Here is a 22,756-nt window from a genome sequence, read left to right as displayed (position 1 = left end):
GTCGCTCACTTTGTCCTATCTGCAGCCCAACAGCACCTCTCTATGGTCAAAAATTATTTTACACTTTTTCATTTCTCACGTCTTTTTTCCAACAAACTTTTTTTTTTTAAAAACAATTGAATGACTAACAAAACAAACGAATGAAGTGCAGTATATAGAAGAACACAGCATCTACACGAATAAACAACCATTGGTGTTAATGTGACAAATACTGTCTCTCTGAGTGTCCTTTGTTTGTATTGATTTAACATTGGTTCACATCCTTAAGAAAAAAGAAGGGGTTTTAATTTAAAGACATGTAGCGGCAAATAAATAAATAAATAAAATAGAACTAATTAACTAAAACATTTGCATGGAAACACTCCTCAAAATATTGTTATTAATAATCATGCTAAACTCTTTAAAAACAAACAAAAAAAAAAACTTCGTATGAAATTGAAGTGCCAAAAAAAATGCGTCAAAGTTTCTGGACGATCACTAAAATTACAAATAATATTTATGTCTTGTTTCAGTTTTATCGCATAACATAACGCTTTCATTACAAACATCCCAGAAACAAACGTGTTTCTACACTGTCTCTTCAAAGTAAAAGTCTCAACGATGTAGCGTTTTCTTAGTTATTGTCTTAACACGTGTTAAGACGATTACAAATTTTTTTATATATATATTGCTATATTGTATATGAATAATACATTTCAAAAACTTACCTGGACGTATTTTCTCCTGAAATAAACCCCTTCATGTGAAAGGCTTCGAGCGGAAGTACCTGTGCCTCCTCCAGCCCCAAACAAATGAAGTGTGTGGGGCTTACGTCTGGGTCCCAGCAGCCTGTGGGACACAGAGGACATTGACGCTGAGGGACAGAGCAAGATGGGACTGAAGGCAGTGGTTGTTACGGTGCTGCTGGCCGCAGCGCTCTCCTACTACATCTACACCCCGATGCCTGATGCCATCCAGGAGCCCTGGAAGCTGATGGCTGTGGATGCTGCGTTCAGGACCGGCATGAACCTGGTAAGAGAAGATGCGTTCCCTGCCTTCTGAGGCTGCGAGCAGAAATGTGAGGCTTCCATTCATTAACATATCTTGTCTCTATATTTTTTGTAATGCTTTATATAAATGGCATTACTTTTTTTTTTTTTTTTAATGCTCAGCCACTGAACTTTTCCCTGGTATTGATAACGGTATCAGCTGCACTTTGACCTGAATGAGAGTAGGTAGGAAGTTTTTCACTGTCTGACATGTTTTTTTGCTGCTAAATTGTGTTGCACAATTAAATTGTGCTTGTATGTTTTATTTAGTGCAACCTGTTTTCAGAGTGCATCTCTAGTTAGTACACACTGGAGTGAATTTGTTCTAAGAAATGCAATACTGATGCAGGAATAGTTCAATTTTGAACTGTAGCAATATTTGTCACAGTGCAAAGCTGCAAAGTCACTCTGACGGTGCCATGAGGAAAACGCTCCTGAACTTCACCTTTACTCCATATTGGGAAGTTCACACTGTCCAGGCAGAGGAACATCGGGATTGCCCAACTAGTTGAGGTTAATGCGTTGCTTTCAAAGAAAAAGCAGAAGCATTTAGTGTTGCACTTCACCTGGTGTCAATAAACGGGGCAAAAGTTAAGACTTTGGAGAGGAAATAAGAAGAGGAGATTGATTTATGTTGCGTTGGTAAATGTTTCAAAGTTCCTTGAACTTTTTCTGCATTTTTTTTTTCAATCAACAGCAGCAAAAATTCCAGCCATTTTCTTTCCTAGACAAACAGAAATTAGTGCATGATTAGGAAACTGACCATGCAAGGAAACCTAGTTATTTTATTTTTTTTTAAACAATGTACGTACGTGGATAACATGGATTGTTATTATGTGCTCAACCTTTTTTTTTTTTTTACTGCGATACTGTGAAATAAAGTCTATCGCAAACAACTGCTCTGTTGCTAATTTGATTAATAGTTTGCAGGATTGTTGTGCTTTTATTTTAAGAGCTTTTGATGAGCAGAACATGAATGGTTCTTTCTATCTTAAATGCGGTGGAAGCAGCAAGACTGTACTAAGTTGTTTCGGGGGGTTTTTCTTTTTTTTTTTTGTTTTGTGTTTTTCAAGTCAACCACAGCCGTGTTTTGTGAAGCCGTTGGACAGTGAAAGAGAGAGCATTTCCTTTTAAATAAAATAAAGCAAAGATTGCTGTTTATATCTTTCATGTTTAAGAATCAGTACCTCATGTACTGATTCTTAACTCGGCCCCTGCCAAAACAGGCGCCTTCTGGCATTCATGCAGGACGAGTATTGAGACAGTCTGTGTGGGACAGAGGGCAGACGGTACAGGACAACAGAGGTCACTGGGTCGGATGTCTTTTCCTGTTAATGGCCTCCGTCATCTGTGCTTTTCATTTAATCCATCTGAGATGGGGGGGTTTTTTGTGTGTCTCACTGTCTTCAGGCTGCTTTGAAATACCACCTGGGTATCGACCATTACATCACGTCATTCAGACGCACGATGGAGGGCTTCGACTCAACGATGGTGGCGCTCGTGGGCTCCAGGTCTCCTGCGGGGGTCGTCCCCGGCGTGAAGATCAGCGACATCACCTTCGCCGGCGTCCCCGTGAGGGTTTACGAGCCGCCAGCCGGAGGGGAGGGTCACCTGAGGAGAGGCCTGATGTATCTCCACGGAGGTGGCTGGGCCTTTGGCAGTGGCAGTGAGAATTTTTTTTATATATATATTTGCAGCACCTTGGCTCCTTCAGCAGTCGCCACAAATCAGTACGGAAAGGTTTATTTTTATACATTAAAAAAAAATATGCTTGACCTGGAAAATATTGTCCACTCTTTTCTCAGAGATGGGTGCATACGATAAAGTGAGCCGCATGATTTCTGATGAGCTCAACACCGTGGTAGTCTCTGTTGAGTAAGTTTATCTCTTCTTCTGACTCTATACTGTGCACCTTGAAGACTATGCTCTGCAAGATCTCCAATTGGAGGTGCAGTGTGTTGCAAAAGCATCTAAATCCCTTGAACCTTTTCCCATTTTGCCTTGCTACAACAAAATGACAGTATTTTACTGGCAGAAAAAACTCAAAGAAGCACGTACTTGTGAAGGGGAAGAAAAATGACACATGCAAAATTGCCGAGGAGCAACAATGCGGCGGTTGGAATCAAACAATATTCTTCTGTTCAAGTGGCCCAGTCAAAGTCTAGACCAAAATCCAACTGAGAATCTGGGGTAAAGCGTGCCCTGTGAACTGTTTAGCTCTACTCTTTAGTGTTTGTCTGCCTCTGTCTTTACCACCATCTGTAAGGTCCCAACAATAGCATAGACATTATAATAAACATCTTAGCTTGTCATGGTAGTTCTTGCTGCAAGATTTTTAAAAAAGAACAACAATTATGCCAGACCTTAGCAATATCACTAAGCATACAATAAATTGGAATGTAATACTCCTGCAGCATATTTGCAGCAGGCCATAATTAATAACTATGACAACCTGTCTGCTGAAAATCGACACTGACTTCCCCCAAAACAGCAGCGGCGTCCGTGGCTTGAAATCCAGGCATCATGTCTGGAGAAAAATCTCCACTGCTCACCGAACACCATACTTGGCTTTCTTGTATGTTTAATTTTTTTTTTTTTTTAAAGAAATTCACTAAAATATCAGACAAAATGTTCTACTTTTTAGATATGGACCATCTTGTGTAGATTTCCAACATTAAAAGGAGAACGGGTAAAGAGTTATGAACTGTTTAGAAGCAGGTTTGTTGCGACAAAACCTCACTGTTATTCAGTGAGGTTCAGTGACGCTAACTCTTAGAACTTTCTCTGAACGTGTGTAGATATCGTCTGTTTCCAGAGGTCCTCTTTCCAGAGCCGTTTTTAGACTGTGTCGCTGCTGCCAAACACTTCTTATCTCCAGAGGTTCTGGACAAGTACGCCATCGACCCCGAGCGTGTTGCTGTGTCAGGAGACAGCGCTGGAGGAAATCTGGCCGCCGCCGTAGCTCAGGAGGTACTCGCAGAACCCAGGATCTTGGATTCATGTGACAGCCCAGCTGCAAACTCAGATGAAATGTACATTTCTGAGTGTCTGTGTTTCTCCAGGTTGCTACAGATGACAGTCTATCTGTGAAATTCAGTGTCCAGGCTTTGATTTACCCAGTGCTCCAGGCTCTGGATTTCAACACACCCTCCTACGTGCAGAACCGGAATATGGCCATCCTTCCTCGCCAAGTCATGGTCCAATTCTGGCTGCAGTACCTCGGCGCCGACATCTCCCTGCGGCCCCAGCTCATAGCGAACAACCACAGCGCCCTGCAACACTCGGCCCTCACCCCAGAGCTGAGGTCTCGACTGGACTGGACCTCGCTGCTTTCTCAGAAGTTCAAGAAAAGCTACAAGCCGGTCGTCGTGGAGAGAGACTCTCACGGGCTTCTGAAGAAGATACCGGGGTTGCTGGACACGCGATCGTCGCCTCTGCTGGCTGGACCAGAGGTGCTGGCCAAATGTCCTCGTACGTACATTTTAACATGCGAGTTCGACGTGCTGAGGGACGAAGGGCTGATGTACGCCCGGCGTTTGAAGGACGCCGGAGTGTCGGTAACCAGCGATTACTACGAGGACGGCTTCCACGGATGTCTGTCCTTCATCAGCTGGCCGTTGGACTTCGATGTGGGGAAGAGGGCACTGAGGAGCTACATGACCTGGCTGCAGAACAACCTGTAGCTTGAACGTACGCACTCACGGAAGTCGAGAACAGATGTTTTTGTTTAAACTTTTTCCCATTTTCTCGAGACAGGGACTTAATTTCCCCAATGGTTTTCTCAAGATAAGCTAATCTCGAGAAAAACACACCTAATTTTTGCAAGATCGCAAGATGATTTGTGTGTGTGTGTGTATTAAACATGATTCCATCCCTCAAATGTATGCCACAACGGCGTGCATTTGAAGATAACTCATCTCGAGAAAACCATTGGCAAAAAGTATATGTGGAAAAAGGGTCGCTCTCAGCTACCGTATGCGTTTGCTCTTGCTGTGTAAAATTGGTCTTACCAAAGGGCTTGCACATTTTCTCTTTGTTCAAAAATGTACAATCCAAGCTCAGGGCCTGGAGATGAATGGAAATCCAAACTTTGTACAAGTGAAATTTGTAGTCTGCAGACTTTAGTCACCATCAGCAGTCCAACACTGTAACCAGCTAATTAAAGAATAAAGAACTTTTTCTTAAATTAATCAGCTGTAAAATGAATGAATTACTTTTAGATATTTGATGCCAAGAAGTATATAAGATTAATTCCTTTAAATGCCGTTTGTCTCAGAGTACTATGCAACTCCTACATTTGCAGCTATTGCCATTATCACCAAGTCTCAAATATGACCAAAACTTGACTATTATTCATATCTAAAGAGAAATGAAAACATTGTTGTTTACCTTAGCTGTAATCTGTGTCATTACTAGCTCTCTTTACGTAAACAATACTAAGTCTTCTTCAAGGCGAATTATCTTGACCCTCAACAATCACGAGGAGATTGCACTTTACCTTTTGCGACGTGTATTGCACTTGGTTTGAATCGATTTGTGGTTTTTCGATTGGCTAATCAGTGGCTTGCAATAATATCCACATACCTTGGACTTTTATGGCCCGCCTTCCACTGAGTCTTTTGTGGCTGTTTCTATCAACCTTGCTCGTAAGATTTTTTTTTTTCTTTTACAAAATAGTTACTGCACAGTGAACGTAGGTCTGGGCTTTGACTGGGCCAGTCTAACACACAAATATCTATTGATCTAACCCATTCCCTTGTAGCTCAGGCTGGATGTTTAAGAGTTGTTGTTCCTTGGTCTTCATGGCGCCGGGTCCTTCACGCAACGACTGCACTTATAAATAAAATGACGCACATGTAACCTCTTTTTACAAATCAGTTGAGTTTTCAAGGCAACTGGTTGTCATGGATTTCATTTAGGGGTGTCAGATTAAAAAGGGTTAAAGACAACACGCCTTTCAGATTTTTATTTGATAGAAAATATTTAAAAATCACATATTTTTACCCCCTTCTCACATGTATGTGCTGCTCTGTGTTGGATATAAAATGTGAAAAATGGAAGAAAACGTGAAAAGGTGTCAAGGGTATGAATAGTTTTGCAAAGCACTGTAAATGTCTAAAAAAGAGACTACAGGGATTTTTGTCCATTGCAAACACTCCTGCAATTACCAAAGGTGCTTTAAGGTGATTTTTTTTAAAAAAGTGTTTCTCTAAGTGGAATAATTTCAGTGTCTTTAAACAGTGTTGTATTTTTCCAAGTCTGAAATGAAGAAATGTCTCGGATTTTTGAGTAAGTAAATAAAACTTTTTAATCCACATACATGAACGTGAATATTTTTTTTTGGGGGGGGGGGGAGAAATCTGTGTGAAATGTTATGCAGCAAGCCTTCATCAATAGTCTGATATCAAGATTTTGGGGTTTATATTACAAGTTTATGCTTCGTGTGTTTGGCTGGTTTTCAGTAGCGAATGCTTGAATTAAAGGAATGAATAAATGAATGCTATTTATGTGGAGTTGTTTTGTTCAAATAATGAGTCTGTAAAAAAAAGGGCATACTTAATTTAAACAGCGCCCCCTGTTGGATATAAAGAAACCTACACCTTCTACTTTATGTACCTCATTGGGTGATTCACGACTAAAAACGCAACCAAGCATGGAGTAGCATATTTTACATGTACTAGTGTGACAAAGTGTTTTGTTTTTTACTTAAATTCACTGATTAGAAACTTTTAGGTGTGTTTTTTTTTGTTGTTTGTTTTTTTTTTACAAAAATATAAGAAACAGACAAAGAATTGTCTCAATTATCTCAACTCCTGTTATACCTATAGAAACCAGTCATCTGCTCTTACTAATAACATAATTGCACAATATTTGTTTGAATTTCCCGTGAACCAGAATTAATTAGGTTAAAATGAATAAACGTTACAACTCTTTCAAAGCAACATTGCGTTGCTTCTTCCTGTTGGGCGGCTACTGATATACTGTCACTGATGTAATCACCTCTTTAACAATTTAACAATTATCGGCACACCCCGGTGCTCTGCTTTTCGGCTTTACTGTTTGTTTTGCCTGTGAGCAGCTGTTGAATTTAGGGAGATTCCACACTCAGAGGGACTCGGGGAGGGGAAGCCTTTGGGGCAGAAAAAAAGAGAGGAGTGGAGGTCAGGAGGGGGTGGATGGAGCGTCCTTGATTGTCTTCGAGGTATTATAATCCGCTTTGGGGGGAAAAAGAAGCTTGTTCATTTTCTCAATTTTTCAAGCAGGCTACAAATTTGCATTCAACTCTATTTTGGGGCTTTTTTTTTTTTTTTAAAACAGACTCCGTTGTGTCGAGTCAGGAAAATCAGGACAAAGTACTACAGCTCCAGTCGCACAGGAAGTAGGCGGCCTCCAGTGCAACGTGAGGGTGAGGAAGTTCATCTAGGAACAAGGCAAAGAAGACAAAATTGGAATCTAAAGGAAAATGTACTGCAACAAATAACATCACAAATAGCTAGAATACAGGAATAACAGACAAAATTAAATGTCTGAAAAGAAGCTAAACGCCTGTTACACATATAAAATTTGGACTAAAACTCTTAAAACCTGGTAATCCTGCTCTACTTGGTCCAATGGAGTTGGGGGAACATGCAAAGTTTTATAAGGGCCTCACAGCAGTTACGAACGTCTGGATTGGGGGGTCATGGTGAGCATCTGCACCTCGGAGCCGCCTGTTTATTAACCTATAACTCAATCACACAGCATCAGCATTAAGCATGTTGGATCTGTTGGTTTCCTATTACTCTGCCACACATCAAAGACATTGATCTGGCTACTAACTGCTGCTATTTTGAGCACAAACTCATGCTTGTGCTGATATGTGCAAGTACTCACTCGAAATTTAAAGGAAGGAAGTCTGACCGACCACAAAACTCCTTGATGAACCTGTCTTGCTACCAGCCCGTCCAGGAAAAGAGCCAAACCACTTCTGATATCTCACCTGTGTTTATTTCTCAAGCCGGAGTCCTTTTTTTTTTTGTCCTTTTCTATAACTCTGATGTGTGCAAAGTTGCAATAAATGTACATTCTTACGCTCAGCAAGAACATGCCTCCCAATAACAACATCGATTTGGAACAGATGAATGAAAATCAACATTCGGAGGCCTGTTTGCTTTAGGGACAGAAGACAGGCATGTCTCTCATCGTGTCATCTTCCATGCCTGAGGCTACAAAGCCTTCAAGTATCACTTTCCTCCCCCATTCCTTTGCTCTAGCAAGCCTGGGAACTGACTTGTTTCATGGAACTTGTTTCATGGATTTACCACCTCCTCTTCCGCTTTTTAAAAAAATCCCCGATAAGTGAAGACAACAAGCTTCTCTGTGTTTGTTCGACTTATCAAAGTGAAGCAGATTAGTCACCCACCTACACCTGTCTGGGCTACCTCGGCATCTATGTAGAGCCGTGTGCTGCACCGTTGTGACTGCATGAGCACGACTGATGCGTGCATGCTGATGCGAGAGCATTTTAGACGCTTCCCCGCAAGTTTTGATTGTTTTTAGTGGGCCGTCCGCATCCAGGAGCTCCGTGCACTCTCTGAGCTCCACTCCCACTTCCCCGCTCCAACAATGGGGAAGAGGCTAGAGGTGAAGGAATGAAAGCTCAGGAATCACTCAAGGTTAAGCAGCGCACAGCGAATGGTTCCCATGTGACGAGCTCAACCCAGGGCTGAACCGAAGTCATAACAATCGCAAGTCGCTCGGCTCCGACCAGTTAAATCGCCTCACAATGGCTGGATACAATAGAAAGGGGAATTTGCTTTTCTTCCATTTTGAATTTAGATGCTTTTGAACGGTTATACGAGCTGGATCGATGCCACAAAAGTCACACGGTTGCACAAAAAAATGTCTAAAATATGCATTGGGTCATTCATTAAAAAAAAACAACAACAAAAATTGTGCATTACATTGATAATGTTACGTTAGAATGAAAGCAGCTAATGTAGTAAAATGTCATAAATTAGATTTGTACCACAAATATGCACAGATTTCCGCAGGACGCCTTCAGATCAAAGCGAGTTATTCTGAAGAGACGATGTTCCTGAAAACGTTTTAACCGTGCAGTGTTTATGAACTGTTAGGATCAAAACTGTTAACACATTTTAAAGTCATTCTTATGGTGCCGGATCTTTTAAGCTTTTAAAAATGAACATGCTTTCAGGATCGCGTCTCCTTATTTATGACTTTAATAAATAAAATGTTGTCATTTACTTTAGACTTTAAGTTAGACCAGACAGACAGACAGACAGACAGACAGACAGACAGACAGACAGACAGACAGATAGATAGATAGATAGATAGATAGATAGATAGATAGATAGATAGATAGATAGATAGATAGATAGATAGATAGATAGATAGATAGATAGATAGATAGATAGATAGATAGATAGATAGATAGATAGATAGATAGATAGATAGATAGATAGATAGATAGATAGATAGATAGATAGATAGAAGTTCATTTCAGTCTGAGGAGGACAAAGCCTACTTACGAATCACAAGGTGTTGACTTCAGCTGGAGTCAGTACTTTAGGAGCCAGCACACACAGGCCCATGCAGGAAATGGGCTGCAACTGTTCCCTTCTTTTTGTTAATCCAACCCTACAACAGAGACAACCAGATTGATTTTGATGTCTGCATAGTCTGTCATAATTTGGGGAGCTATGTCATCTCTTGATGCTGGCCCAGTGTTTTGTTGTTGTTGTTGTTTTTTCTAATATAAAGTCAGCTCGCACGTGTGGCAAATTTTTTTTTAGAAGAGCAACTCGCTTTGGTATCACTGTACTTAACCGGCCGGTGAACTAACCTGACCTAAACCCTAAAAAGAATCAGAGACTGATCACCTCCATGCCACGCCGCATTGATGCAGTAAATTATGCATAAAGAGCCCCAACTAATGAAACATACTAATATATGGTCATACTTTTCAGAAAACTCACAATATTATTTCAAAAACCCTTCTTATTATTCACTTTTCGAACTGAATTACAAAAATAAATTGTGTACCTATTATTTTTGTAATAGGCACACAATTACACCGACCCCTCATCGATCACACCTGGGACCACTTATGAGTTAATGACGTTTTTTGTTTACGGGATGCTTAATGTGTTTGGCTGGTTGCGTCCAAAAATGGCAGCCATTTACTTTTATTAGTAAGTTACTAATGCGTGGTGATTAATATAATGATAATCTATCCAATTTCTATCCAAACATTAGAAATTGCTTTGGTTAGTATTTCCTACAGGAAACAACCCTAATACAGGGACTGTATTGAGGTCGTTTGCTGCATTGCTTCACGATGGAAAATCACCCCACTTTCCAACACCACCCGGAGCTTGAAACGCAGCAGCGTTTAAATGCGCCAAGCTCGGATATGTTCAATAACAGTGACATCTTGAGGAAGCTGAAACTCTTCAAGCCTCCTCTCTCTGCTCCACCTCCAGACTCTGTTGCACTGTTCCTCCCACCCTCATGCTTCCCAGCAGAAACGCAGAGGTGTTTGATCAAACTCGCCGTGCAGTGGGCTGGAGGTGATTTCCTACTTCGCCGGACTTCAAGGTGTCTCCGAACTCTGTGATATGGCCATCTCTCTCTCCCTCCAGTGCCTTGGCCTCACAATACTCGCAGCTATCCTCCTGCAGACGGTCGCGGTGGCCATAAGCTTCATGTACTTCCACAAAGTCTTGAACACGGTAAGACATGCGTTTTGGCTGCGCTGTGTTCGAGGTGGTGCACCAGCTTCTTTCTGCTAATGGCAGCATTAAAACAGCGAACTTTTTTCATAGACTTATCAATACGGGCGCGTACCTATCACGTTGGTTATCAAGCCGATCTAAAAGCGTCACTTTTGCAAACAAACATGACGCGTACTACGTTATCCCACTTTTTTTTTTTTTTTTTAAAAAACGCACCAGAGTGACTTTATTCACCGTTGAGGAGGGTGGCGACGTGTTTAGGTTCCACACAATCCTGTGGGAGTTTCTGCTCAACACCGGATAATAAAAAAGGAGACAGTAGGGCGAGTATATAACCTGAAACAATGGGAGGAAATGGGATTTGTTCGCACTGAATGGGCTGTGGCACACAAAAACAACACGTATCGCGAGCTTGAATAGGTCGGTGTGGCGCTTGTGACAAGTGTGGAGACGGCGCTTACGAAGTCTGACGGCTCCTGTTCTGGGCCCTCATTGGCTGGTTTTGGTAATAAAATCCCACCCCTCATCGATCACACCTGGGACCTCTTATGAGTTAATGACGTTTTTTTGTTTACGGGATGCTTAGTGTGTGTGGCTGGTTGCGACCAAAAATGGCAGCCAGTTTGATGTGGCGCATTTACTTGTATTGGTAAGTTACTAATACGTGGTATAATAAGAAATGACTGGGGGGAACAAAAAACAGGTAAGCTAGTTATCTTCACAACAAACTAAACGCCTTTGAAATTTTTCACTTTGGGTGTTAGACCTGAAAATAATTATCTTTCAAAAAATATATATCATTTATGAAAAAAATGTGGAAGATTTGGATCTTAACTATTATTCTCTACTTTGTGTCAGCCTGTCATATGAAATCCTAGGGACATTTATTGCACATTCTGGTTGTAGGATGATTAAATATAAAGAATACTTTTGCCCAGCACTGTAAATCGTTTAAAAGCTGCAGTGTGTAATCTGTCATGTACCCTTGCTGGTATACTCAGCTTGTTGGCACTTCGCTCTGAAGAATAATGCGGCTAAACATGTTTCTCCACCCCCCTTATTTTTTGAGTTTCATTAACTGAGTTTATTTTAAATTGCCAGATGCAGGACAGTTTTTCCCGGAGCAGCGTATCCTGTCTGACACATGCGAAGCTGCAGTCAGAGTTCCAGGACCCAGCAGCCGAGGGCAGGAAAAGCAGTGATCCCTGTTGGCAGGTCACACAGCAGCTCCACTACCACATCGAGAAGGTTTGACTTTTTTTTTTTTTTGTTTAAACTATTTTGCCAACATTCCTAACCATTTGTAGCTCTAATTTTTTTAACCCTCATTTTGCATCTTTAAAAGGGTATATGTTGGGAAAATGTCTGTCACTGAATGTTATAAACCCAATTGAAGATATACATTTTAGTGTTTCTTTTCGGAACATCCCATATTTAGACCATAATCTGACTCGTTCTATCAACTACGCAGATGACTGCGGGATCCTCATCAGTTCTGGTGAACGAATATGACTTAGTTAAAAATGCCATTGTGTTTGGGATAATAGATAACTTGTTGGCCAATTCATTTGCGCTTTCCTCTGCCTTTCTCTGTTTTCCCTGCAGAAGATTGCTGACAGATTCCAGAGGGAGATATCCACTGCTATGAGAAGTAAGAACAATCCCCCCATTGACTAATAACAGGCTTGTGTGTGACTTTTCCCACTAAAAATGCCCTGTGGTGAGTGTTTTGTTTCTGTCTGTTTGGGTTTCCTACAGATAAGTTGACGGGAGTGCTGCCTATCTTGGGCCCTGGGGTCCGTGGGGTCCCTCTTCCTAAAGTCGCTGCCCATGTGACCGGTGTTGCCTCATCGTCAAAGGCTCCAGCAGCACCAGAAAGTAAGATTCAGTTTATTGTGGCTTTAGGCAAAAGCATTTAGCACAAATTGAGTCATTGAGAGCACAAGTGAAAGTTTGTAAGAGAGGCTTCTTTTTCAATGCAAATCTTGACAATGCTCAGCCTTCCTTTCCGGGGCAAAAGGTGAGGAATTGGCCTCCGGGCAATCCAAGGTGCTCAGATTCAGTTACCTCCTCATACCTGGGTCTGTCAGGACCTGCAGCTTCCGTTCGAAACACCAGAAAAATTTTATGATTCTTAGAAAACGTTACACTAGTATTCAGCCTTATTATTGTCCAGCTCATCAAAAAACATAATGCATGGAGGATTTTTTTTTTTTTTTTTTTTTGCATACATGAACTGTTAGGTTGAGATCTAGTGACTGTGGATGATTGTGGTGTACAATGCACACATTGACATGTTCAGGACATCAAGTTTGAGATGATCTGCGCTTTATCACACATCACCTCAAACTGTCATAATGCGTCAATTAGAAAAAAATCACTTATCATAAATCGCGCAAAATCACTGTCTGACAAACACAACGCAAAATGTTCCTCCTTACTTGCGCAGCAATTGACGACTTAAACTCTTTCATGTCTTGCCGCTGACACTCTGCTTTTTAAGTTCACACGATATTTATTTTCTTTTATTTCACTCATATCTGCCAACTGTTAGAATACATAATGGATTCAAGACTTCTCCCATGCTTCTCCTTGCATAACATTCACGCCCCCTTCTGGGGTAAAGTAAGTCCTCCGGTTTGAGTGGCACCGAGTTTTACTTTTGATGTGTTTAAGACAATAAAAGGATGACATAAGCTAAAGTTGTTTTGTGGGTGGCTGGATGTCATTGCAAAGAATTTTAACAATAACACAATGTGACTTTTTTTTTATTGATTGGCCGTGTTATTCCAAAAAACCTTGAAGTCATGGGGCAAAAATCAGTCACTTCAGCCTGTCTTCATTGAACTACATGCAAAAAATATTGAAATATATATTTCGAAACCTGATTGAATTCTCTTTAATTATTTTTATTATTTTTTATTATTATTCATGTTTATATATTTATTAAATTACAGGTTAAAGGTAAAGCTTAAAGCTATAGTTATGAGATGCTTAGTCTATAACCGAAAATTACTTTACTGTGTAGCTCTTTTTTGTATTTCTGGAAAGGGTAAAGTATATGTTGGAATTTTTGAAGTGTAATAAATTTTCTAAAGTACATATGTTTTATGAAACAGATTCATAAACTGTTTCATGTTGTTAGATTACCGTGAAATTGAATGAAGTCATTAAGTATGTCCAAATATGAAACCTCGGTTCTTGGTACAAAAAATAAAAATAGGCTGCTTTGCAAGATGCCAAGAAAAAATCCGTATCACACATTTTTCTATCAAAGTGCAGTCGTGACATCATTGCCTGTATATGGTAGGACTGATGGTGAGACAAGTCATTTTCAAAACGCTTAACATTTCTACACATGGCTCCAGACTTTAGATGATCTGTTTAACTTCTCAGTCTGGCTTGTCTTTAGATGTTACAATGCTTTTAACTATTGGCAGCATTATGACTGATGACATCTTTGTTCCTATTTCAGTTCAATGATTTCTTTAAAGATACACTCTGGCCTGTGGGCACATCTGGTAACATTGTGTACTCTGTGAACAAGTCTTTGCAATTTGCTTTGTACTTTTCTCCAGTGGTGACTGTTTACACTTAACGCTGGCTCTTGCACTCCCAAATGATCTGCGATGATGGGCACCGGCCTCCAAATAACCATGGTTGGTGCTGTTGCAGGCCCGCGGAGCAGCAGGGGGTACTCTGGCGAGCGCATCCGAGCGTGGGAGGGCCAGAGGGGTCTGTCCTTCCTGCAGAACATGGAGCTTAAAGGAGGGGAGCTGCTCGTACCAAGTGCAGGCTTGTACTACGTCTACGCCCAGACCTACTTTAGGCTTCCGTCTGTGGGGGAGACAGACGGGGAAGCAGCAGACGATCAGGGAGCAGAACTTGTCCAGTACATTTATAAAAAGGTTCAGCTTTTGTATCGGTAGATAATGAAATACCGACGCGGCAGCGATGATATGTAAATTGTTGTTTAATCCCCTGCAGATGAGTTCCTACACAGGACCCATCCTGTTGATGAAATCGTCCCGGAGCGTGTGCTGGCCTCGGGGTCAGGAGCCAGGCCTCTTCTCCCTGCATCAGGCCGGCACCGCTTTCCTGCAGCCAGCCGACCGCCTTTTCGTCACCGTCAGCAATGCCAGCGCCATGGAGATGGACGGGAGGGCGAGCTACTTTGGGGCTTTCCTGGTGGACTAACGGCGTTAACAGAGGCTTTCCGGAGTCGTCAGTAGACTACATCAGTCACCATGGGAAGAAACGGGACTGGAAGACAAGATCTTCTTATGGAGAGCGGAGCTGGGATCGCTCTAAGCTGCAAAGGAAAACTCTGAATGCACCGCCGCTCAAAAAGGAATGAAGATTAGCTGTTTATGCTGTGCATATATTCCAGCAGTGACCTGTGAGCACAGATCATATGTAGCAGTGGCTGGAAACAAGAACGCACATGCATTAAGTTGGAGAAACTGAATTGCAAACATTGGGATTGCTCTCTGTCGAGAGAATTGACCAAATGGACGTCACTGTGTGATTTTTCAGTGTTTTCCAGCGATGGACACAAACTTGGTTTTCTCATATATGGTATTGTTTACAAATGTATTCATACTGATAAATGGATTTACTTGAGATGTTTTTTCTCAGGGTGTAAAAAGTAAAACTTGTAGATATTACGTTGAGCTTAGTGTACTCTGGGTCTATTTTCTCAGCAAATATCATTTTCCTGATTTGATATGAACTGTTTTGAACTACAAGTCTCAATTTTCAGTCGGTCATACTTAATTTTTTAATAATTATATTCATCAGAGTCGGTCGATACTTTGACCAGTTCTTTTTTTAGGGTTGACTGAAAATGCATCTAAAACAATGAGTACAATCCCAAAATCAAACTTTTCTGACTAAGATGAATGTATGATGACGAAAGCTATGCCTTGAATCTAAGCGACTTAACAGGTTCTGACCTACATAATATGAAAAAATTGAGGAAAACTCTTCCTTTGATCACATCTGTCCACACAATAAAAGACACAAAACTGAAAAAGTAAAAAACTATCTTTTAATTCATGTTGTTACATATCTCCATAATATGGCAGTGAATGTTTCAGCAAATAACTGTCACTCCCCAAACAAGACTTTTACATTACAAAAAAAAAAGACATAGAAAAAACAAAATTAAGGGTTCAAGTAATGCCCAAAACAAATACATCTTTGAAACCCACACACACACACACACACACACAGGAAGATAGGACACGTCTGCTGATCAAACTTAAAGTCCACCTGCTACTTTCCTGGTCCATGAGTAGAGAAGTTGTATTTTCTCTCTGTTCAGTTGGTTTTTTTTTGGTCACCAATACTGGACTGACGGACATGTTAGAGTTACAGCTGAGAAGGTAAACACAAACACAGACGACACACAGCCTCGTGAAACGTTTCTTTGTGATATAACCAAAACCCTTGGATACCAAACCTCCAACAGTATCAAAAATAAATCTGGTATAATCTCTGATTAATCAGGACTCCACGTGTGTGTGTGTTGGGAAGTTTAAAGGAAACTTTCTGATAGAACTATGGCTTCAGTTGACCTCTATACACATATAGTCATGAACAAGTGTGTTAGTTTTTGAGGACTGACGATTGATTACAGTCACAAAACTGTAACCGGACAGGAGCAGCGAGCCTCCTCATTGGGTATTCCTATTGCTGTGACGATGAAAACCCACGGTTTGCCTCCAACACGGGGCAAGTGCCTCAGGATGATCTCATTAAAAGTAAAAAGCATGCTGTTTAAAACAAACTCCCAAACAGCTGGGAGCATTTAGACAGGGTGTCTTGTGTAACGCTTAGTCCGATTTCCAAATTAAAGTGTGCTCGTGTACGGGGTTAGGGATTAGGAAGGGGTCCTGATAACATGACACATTTCATATTTTTAGGAATAACACTCAGAATGGTGAAGATGAAATCATAATAAAAAATTACGCTACTGACAGATGTTTTTTTTTTGTTTGTTTTTTTTACTTTTAAAAAGAGTAAAAATCTGCACATATTTGTGTGCAAATGAACAAAACTTGGAATGGGTTTCTATTGCCTCTTACAGTAAATCTGTGGTCTATAAGCTGAAAAAAAGCACCTCTGAAGAACAGAACATCCTTGGAATAGAGTATATACCTACAGACTGGCAACAATACACACCAGTGCACAGGCACGATACAGGAGGCTTTGGCACACCCATGCTAATCTCACTAGTCAGCGTTTTCCAGTACAGAAAACCAGCAGGTTACAGAACAGGACAGACACATAGCTGCCATGAGTCGAGTCCTCCCTAAGAGGGAGCTGGCGGAAACGGGTGGATAATCAGCCGTCACATTCAATCAGCACCACGCTGTGTTGTCGTGTTTTTTTTCCCCCGTTTGTTTTGTTTTTTCCGATTTTCTGCCAATCAGCCAATCAGCAGCTCCAAGCTGTCGTCAAAGTTAGCATCCTGTGGCGGGCTGGCGGACAGGAAGGCCGTGGTCACAGGAGTCCCCGTCGCCGTGGTGACGTTGAGGAGGGTGTTAGCGCGGATGCTGGTGGTCGCCGGGTTACGGAGAGCCGCGGCCGCCGTGATGCTGGTCAGGTTGATGCCGAGGGTGAGCCGTGTCTGCTCCAGGGCCTTCTCGGGCACGGCGAAGGCCTCCAGTTTCTTCTCGCCGTTGGCCATGTAGGAGTTCTGGCAGCCCCGGCAGATACAGTCCAAGCACGCCTGGGGAAGACGACAGAGATGACGCAACTCGGACAGTACGCACGAGCGCTGCACAGAAACTACGTAACTTTGTACATCGACTCATTATTGAAGATAAGCACCGCTGTTGCAACTCAGTAAATAACAACACGTTAACTTCAGTGTTTCAATCAAAAGAAATTAAAGTCATATAACACGTAGTTTCATTCCACACAGAACGATATACTTTGATCATTTATTTTAGTAATCCTGAGTTATCGCTAATTAAAACGCAATATTGAATTATTAGAATATCATAACAGTAATTAAAAAAAAAAACTTTATTGTTGTCGTTTTGCTGAAAAATACATGTACTATACAGCATCTGCCCGGGCTCCATTTCGGTAGAATTACAGCAACAATGTGGAATGAAATGCTACATGCTACATTAGCTTGTAGCATCCCCACAGCCATTGTTGGCTCTGGCGTCTCTCATTCTTCGTTTATGCGATTACGCTGGTCAGTCACAGTAACACCGTGGTCACTGAACCACTTCTGGATGTTATAAAAATTTATTTCCAAATGAAATGCAAAAGCGGCGTTCAGCTGACAACAGGACTTTGGACCACTGAGCAGCAGTCGAGGCCTTTTTCAATGATACTGTGATGTCTCTGGTTCTAGGGCTCAAGCGATTAATCAAATTAATCGTGATTACTCGATTGCTGAAATAATAGTCAACTAATTTAGTAAACAATTAATCTTGACTAGAGTTGGTGATTATACAGACTCTATAATCTATATTGATACATATTCACAAAAGGGCCATTTGCTGAAGAACAACATACTCAGAGCAGTAAAAAATAAAAATCCTTAGTCAAATATGCATATATCCTATTATGCTCCTTTTGCTATGGATTTATTAATCAGATAAAGATCGCGATGTTAATGCATATTTGGTAATAAAATGCTTATTCTGTTATTTTAAAAATGTACTGAATTATTTGTTTATTTGCATCTTTAAACTTACTTCTAATAGACTATGAAAAGGGCTTAAAACCTGCAAAATGTGGCAATTGTTTTATCCGATTAATCATTCAACTAACTGATAGAATAAGGGATTACTAAAATAGCCTTACTGTCACATCACAGAAGTAACATGACGGCTACGTCTACGTAGCCATCGTCTACGTCTGAGTGTGGTGGCTCTTGAAACACTGACTCCAGCCACAGTCCATGTCTAGCAATTGTGCTTTTGTAGTTTTTCCTTCCACTCAACTTTTCAGTAATATGCTTGGGGTTAAAAAAAAAAAAACTTGTGCAAAACCTGCATCCTCAACATTATTTATGACATTTTGTGTCTAGGGTTTACAATCTGCTGGGAAACGGATAAACCTTCAATAATAATCAGAACATTTCTACTGGTCTTATATAGATGTAATATTTATTTTTTTATATATATCTTTATTAGCTGTGAACCACAACCGTAGACTCAAACACGTTTAACATGTCACTCTGTGTGTAATGAACCTGCATCATAATGAGTAGAATTTTTTTTTTTATTAAATTGCAGAGAAAAATAATTCAGTTATACTCTTACTTATTTAGTAATTTGTTCAGCACAACAGATTACCGCTGCTGAATTATTTACCAAAGGTTCCCATCATGCAGGAGATAAGACAAATAATTTGCACAAAACACCACAACATTGTTGTAAAACTGGACAGATGTGCAATCTTAGTGGCTCCATGAACAAAACTATCCAAAGATTTAAAAACAGAGACGCCTCCACTCTGAAAACGTGGTCTCACCTTGCGGTTTGAGTAACAGGGACATCGCTGCCCCCTGCAGGTTAAAACAGATGGGTTCTGAGTGGCCCTGCCACACTTGCAGCCCTTCTTCTCCACCGGCTTCTTGTACGGAGGCCTGACGGGCGGCGTTGGCAAGACGCAGCCCGACATCGGCCGCTGGTCTTTGCTCCGGTCTTTCGTCTTGGAGCCTCCGCCGCTGCGGGCCTTGGCGTGGGGCTTCTTGGAGCTCGGGTCCACGTGTTTCCTGGCGCCTTTGTTGTGGTTCTGTGCGGGGCGGCTGTGCTTGGGGAATGCGCCGTTGGGAAATGACGAGTACGTGTGCGCCGGAACTGCGAGGGGAGGCATGGGTAGCTTCGTGTGCTGAGTGTGAGCGGGGGTCGGAGTGTGCGACTGGGGCGACGAGTCGTGGAGGATGGAGGTGATGGGGACGGGGTTCACCTTTTCCCTGTCGCTCTCGGAGCGCGAGCGCTTCCGGTTGGGCCGGGCCTGCTGGGGTTTGGAGGCGGGAGACGGGTCGAAGGAAGAAGGGTGCGTGTGAGTGGCGTGGTGCGCCACCGTGTGAGTCCTGCCCGTGTGGATCTGGGTGTAGTTGTGGGCTGCGTCCAGCTGTATGTACATGTGAGTGTGCGTTTTGTCTGTGGCGATGTGCGTCCTTTCCGGGTGTGTGTGAAGAGCGTCCCGGTCGGGCTGCAGGGGATCCAGCGTTTGTAGCACCTCCTCTACACTGAGCAGCAACACCTCCCCCTCCTCCAGCTCCCTGGTACTAGGTTCCCCCTCCCTGAGTGAGCACACAGTGCCTATCCTTGGGGTTAAAGGTCCAGTGCTCAGACCCAGTTCTAGACCGCTGCAGGCGGTTTCAGACACAGACAGACCTAGATGATGATGCTGCTGCTGCTGCTCCTCTACCACCTCACACACTTCCAGCTCGGGGGAAGACGGGTCCTCCAGGGCTTGTCCGTTGCAATCCGGCGGCCCGTTGAAACACGGAGGCTCCGAGGAGGAGCTCTGAGGAACGGCGGAGAGTTCCGCAGGAGCGGGCGGCGCCTCCGTGGGCGTGAGGGACTCTGGAGCAGGTAGATTCACATCCTCTTCGGCTAAACCCGGATCCTCCGTCTCCTCTTTGTGCGACACGAGCACCTCCTCCAACAAGGTCATGACCTCCGGAGAGCCTCCCACGTGGCTGCTGATCGACTTGAGCAGTGGCGAATGAGTTATGTAGAGGCAGAGCTGTCGGTAGCACTGCACCAGTAAAGAGAGCTGCTTGTTCTCCTGGAAGCAGGAGTAGTCCTTGCAGCGGTTGCACGACGACCTGATCTGCATCTTCTGGCCTTTGCAGCCCAAGCAGACGTAATGCTGACACTCTGGGTGTGTTGGGGAGATAGGGTCCTCCAGGAGTTTGCCTAATGTAAAAAAAACAAACAAAAAAAACCCCCAGAAACACCATCAATGTTTACTGCTATTCAGATTTTCAACACATTAAGCGACACAGAAACCCACTGATGACTGATCAGTGGGTTGGAAAAACTACAAATCAGATGGGTTTTTTTCTACATTCCGTAAATAGACCACAACAAAATGATTGGTCGATTGTGACGGAAACATAAAACATCTTATACTTATTTTTTAGTTTTAAGGAGAAATCAGAGAAAGCCAAAAGTTCAGTTGATTATTAAAATTGGTCAAATAAATGAACAAATAAAAGTTTTCTGTCTGAGGAAACTTCGCAAGTTGCAGCATTCACTCCTCCTAGGTGACCATGTAGTAATAGTAGGGAGGAAAAACTAACAGGAAAAAAACTATAGTAGAGCCTGACTCGGTGCGATTGCTCGATACATCTCTACATTCAGCCCTTCTGAATGTAGTGTCAACTTTTCACCAAGCAAACCCAATTAAATACTTCAAAATCCAGCCTGTCGATTTCCACTTATCTGACATTTAGATACAAGACAAAATCACAAACAAGATTTACAAGAATCTGTCAGGTGTGTCATTCTTTTTTTTTTCTTTTTTTTTCTGTGTTGCTTTCGATTAAACGCAGCCCGCATCACCAAAACGTGGTGATCAAATACAGCATGAATAGAAACCACATGGCTATGCAGCAAGCACAACAACAGAGTCATCCGTCTTGTCAAGAGGACGGACGAGCTTATCTCAGCCTTGGTTGCTAAGGAGACCGCAGTAGTGAGCGCGAGAGAAATAGTGGAAACTCCTGCAGCCCACAGAAATCTCAGCCAATTATTACCCATAACTTTTATGGTTAAAAAGCTTTCAATGCGTGCTTTTAACATAAAACCAATCCACAGAAAGATGCATTATTCAAATATGTATCCCTGATAGAAATATTCAGAATGCTTACCACAGACGAGACACGCGAGGGACTGTCGGAAGAAGGGTAGCTGCTTGTACATCTCTGCGAAGGTCTGAGGCTGCAGCGGGTCGCACCGCAGCACTGCCCGGGTGGCAGACACATACAGAGCGGTTGCATCCACGGGATTCATTGCGGTGCACTACCCAGCTCCTTGGGGAACACCGTCCGAGGGAGAGTATCCACAGACAGCCAACGTGGATACGAAAATAAAAGCAGCCCGGTGTTGCGACAGGCACCCACTGCACCACGCGAACGCAGAATAAGATAGAAATTAATTACGCACACAATACATTGTGTAGCCGTCTCATTGAACGCGAATAACGTTAGCTAGCTCAGCAGGTGGCTAGCTTAAGTTAGCATCCCCGGTTTGTTGTGTGGTAGTTGCTTTTTAATCGAGAAGTTTTTAAGGTCATAATTGAGTAATATAAAGTCGGAATAATTACACACTATGTTACAACAAATGGCACATCTAAAGAAACCTATGGGCTACGATCGAACCGCATGATCGAACGAGCCAAGATCAAAAGGTTAGCATTACGTAGCTAATGTTAGCTTAATAATCAGCAAAATGCTCGAACAGCATGTGCTTACTAGCAGCCTTAGAGTCTACATACTATCCGGCGCGTTTTTTCGCATGGATTGTCAGATAAAATGAAGAACTAAAGTTAAAATCCCCAGTTTGTGCGGTCGGAAATTATCCAGCAGGCGCGCACTAGATGTAAACAAAGCTAAGGAGCTAGCATTAGCATAGCCATCGGAGATTTATCCGTATCACTTGCCCACTTGGACCGTCTTATGCGTCATGCAGCGAAGGAAAATGCAAGCTGCAACCCGAAGCCCTGCAATCGATGTAGGATTTTTAAAAATTATTGGCGAACTGTGATCTAACCAAAGCCAGTTTGCTGTATTATCATAAGTGCATCAATCGTACGATTTACCACTTTTCCCCTCACACCAGCCCCTCTCTATAGGCATGCACATCACGCGAGACTTGCTGTTACCCTGGTTACAGTCACGTATTTTTTTCATTTTTTTTGTTACCCTTTTGCGTAAGGCTTTTCTCATCTGATTCTCGTTGTGCTCTTTTCTTCTCTTCTTTTCTAAAATTTTTAGGGCCAAAA

General features: G+C 42.2%; 3 protein-coding genes and 1 long non-coding RNA gene across 4 annotated transcripts; 2 read left to right on the top strand and 2 right to left on the bottom strand.

Moving 5' to 3' along the window:
- The first annotated feature begins 773 nt into the window (after positions 1–773).
- Positions 774–6,308, top strand: LOC102224008 (neutral cholesterol ester hydrolase 1). The gene is made up of 5 exons (XM_005809350.2): positions 774–1,011; positions 2,439–2,694; positions 2,834–2,903; positions 3,827–3,998; positions 4,091–6,308. Exons 1-5 carry the CDS (start codon positions 871–873, stop codon positions 4,709–4,711), a joined length of 1,260 nt encoding a protein of 419 aa, XP_005809407.1. The 5' UTR covers positions 774–870; the 3' UTR covers positions 4,712–6,308.
- A 1,002-nt stretch (positions 6,309–7,310) lies between these two features.
- Positions 7,311–9,663, bottom strand: LOC111612287. The gene is made up of 2 exons (XR_002754519.1): positions 9,560–9,663; positions 7,311–7,448 (listed from the first exon to the last, which is right to left on the bottom strand). It is a non-coding gene; the product is annotated as an uncharacterized LOC111612287 (long non-coding RNA).
- A 765-nt stretch (positions 9,664–10,428) lies between these two features.
- On the top strand, positions 10,429–15,979 carry LOC102221075 (TNF superfamily member 10). Its single transcript, XM_014472636.2, is given in 7 exon segments — positions 10,429–10,599; positions 10,601–10,762; positions 11,867–12,013; positions 12,371–12,416; positions 12,524–12,643; positions 14,441–14,673; positions 14,753–15,979. Coding segments are annotated over 7 exon segments (1,074 nt in total). The 5' UTR covers positions 10,429–10,443; the 3' UTR covers positions 14,963–15,979.
- LOC102224262 (E3 ubiquitin-protein ligase MSL2-like) lies at positions 15,842–22,699 on the bottom strand. The gene is made up of 3 exons (XM_005809351.2): positions 21,624–22,699; positions 19,268–20,667; positions 15,842–17,501 (listed from the first exon to the last, which is right to left on the bottom strand). The coding sequence occupies exons 1-3, from the start codon at positions 21,763–21,765 to the stop codon at positions 17,199–17,201; spliced, it is 1,845 nt and encodes a 614-aa protein (XP_005809408.1). The 5' UTR covers positions 21,766–22,699; the 3' UTR covers positions 15,842–17,198.
- Positions 22,700–22,756: the final 57 nt, after the last annotated feature.

The sequence above is a fragment of the Xiphophorus maculatus genome, chromosome 19 (genome assembly GCF_002775205.1).
Source record: "Xiphophorus maculatus strain JP 163 A chromosome 19, X_maculatus-5.0-male, whole genome shotgun sequence".
In the NCBI taxonomy this organism is placed as follows: Eukaryota; Metazoa; Chordata; class Actinopteri; order Cyprinodontiformes; family Poeciliidae; genus Xiphophorus; species Xiphophorus maculatus.
This window is presented reverse-complemented; position numbering and strand designations above follow the sequence as displayed.

Coding starts and splice junctions, on each gene's coding strand:
- LOC102224262 (XM_005809351.2), bottom strand. CDS start 21,765: ATGAATCCCGTGGATGCAACCGCTCTGTATGTGTCTGCCACCCGGGCA. Junction 20,668..21,623: donor CCTCGCGTGTCTCGTCTGTG/GTAAGCATTCTG, acceptor TTTTTACATTAG/GCAAACTCCTGGAGGACCCT. Junction 17,502..19,267: donor CCTGTTACTCAAACCGCAAG/GTGAGACCACGT, acceptor CGTCTTCCCCAG/GCGTGCTTGGACTGTATCTG.
- LOC102224008 (XM_005809350.2), top strand. CDS start 871: ATGGGACTGAAGGCAGTGGTTGTTACGGTGCTGCTGGCCGCAGCGCTC. Junction 2,695..2,833: donor CTGGGCCTTTGGCAGTGGCA/GTGAGAATTTTT, acceptor CTCTTTTCTCAG/AGATGGGTGCATACGATAAA. Junction 3,999..4,090: donor CCGCCGCCGTAGCTCAGGAG/GTACTCGCAGAA, acceptor GTGTTTCTCCAG/GTTGCTACAGATGACAGTCT.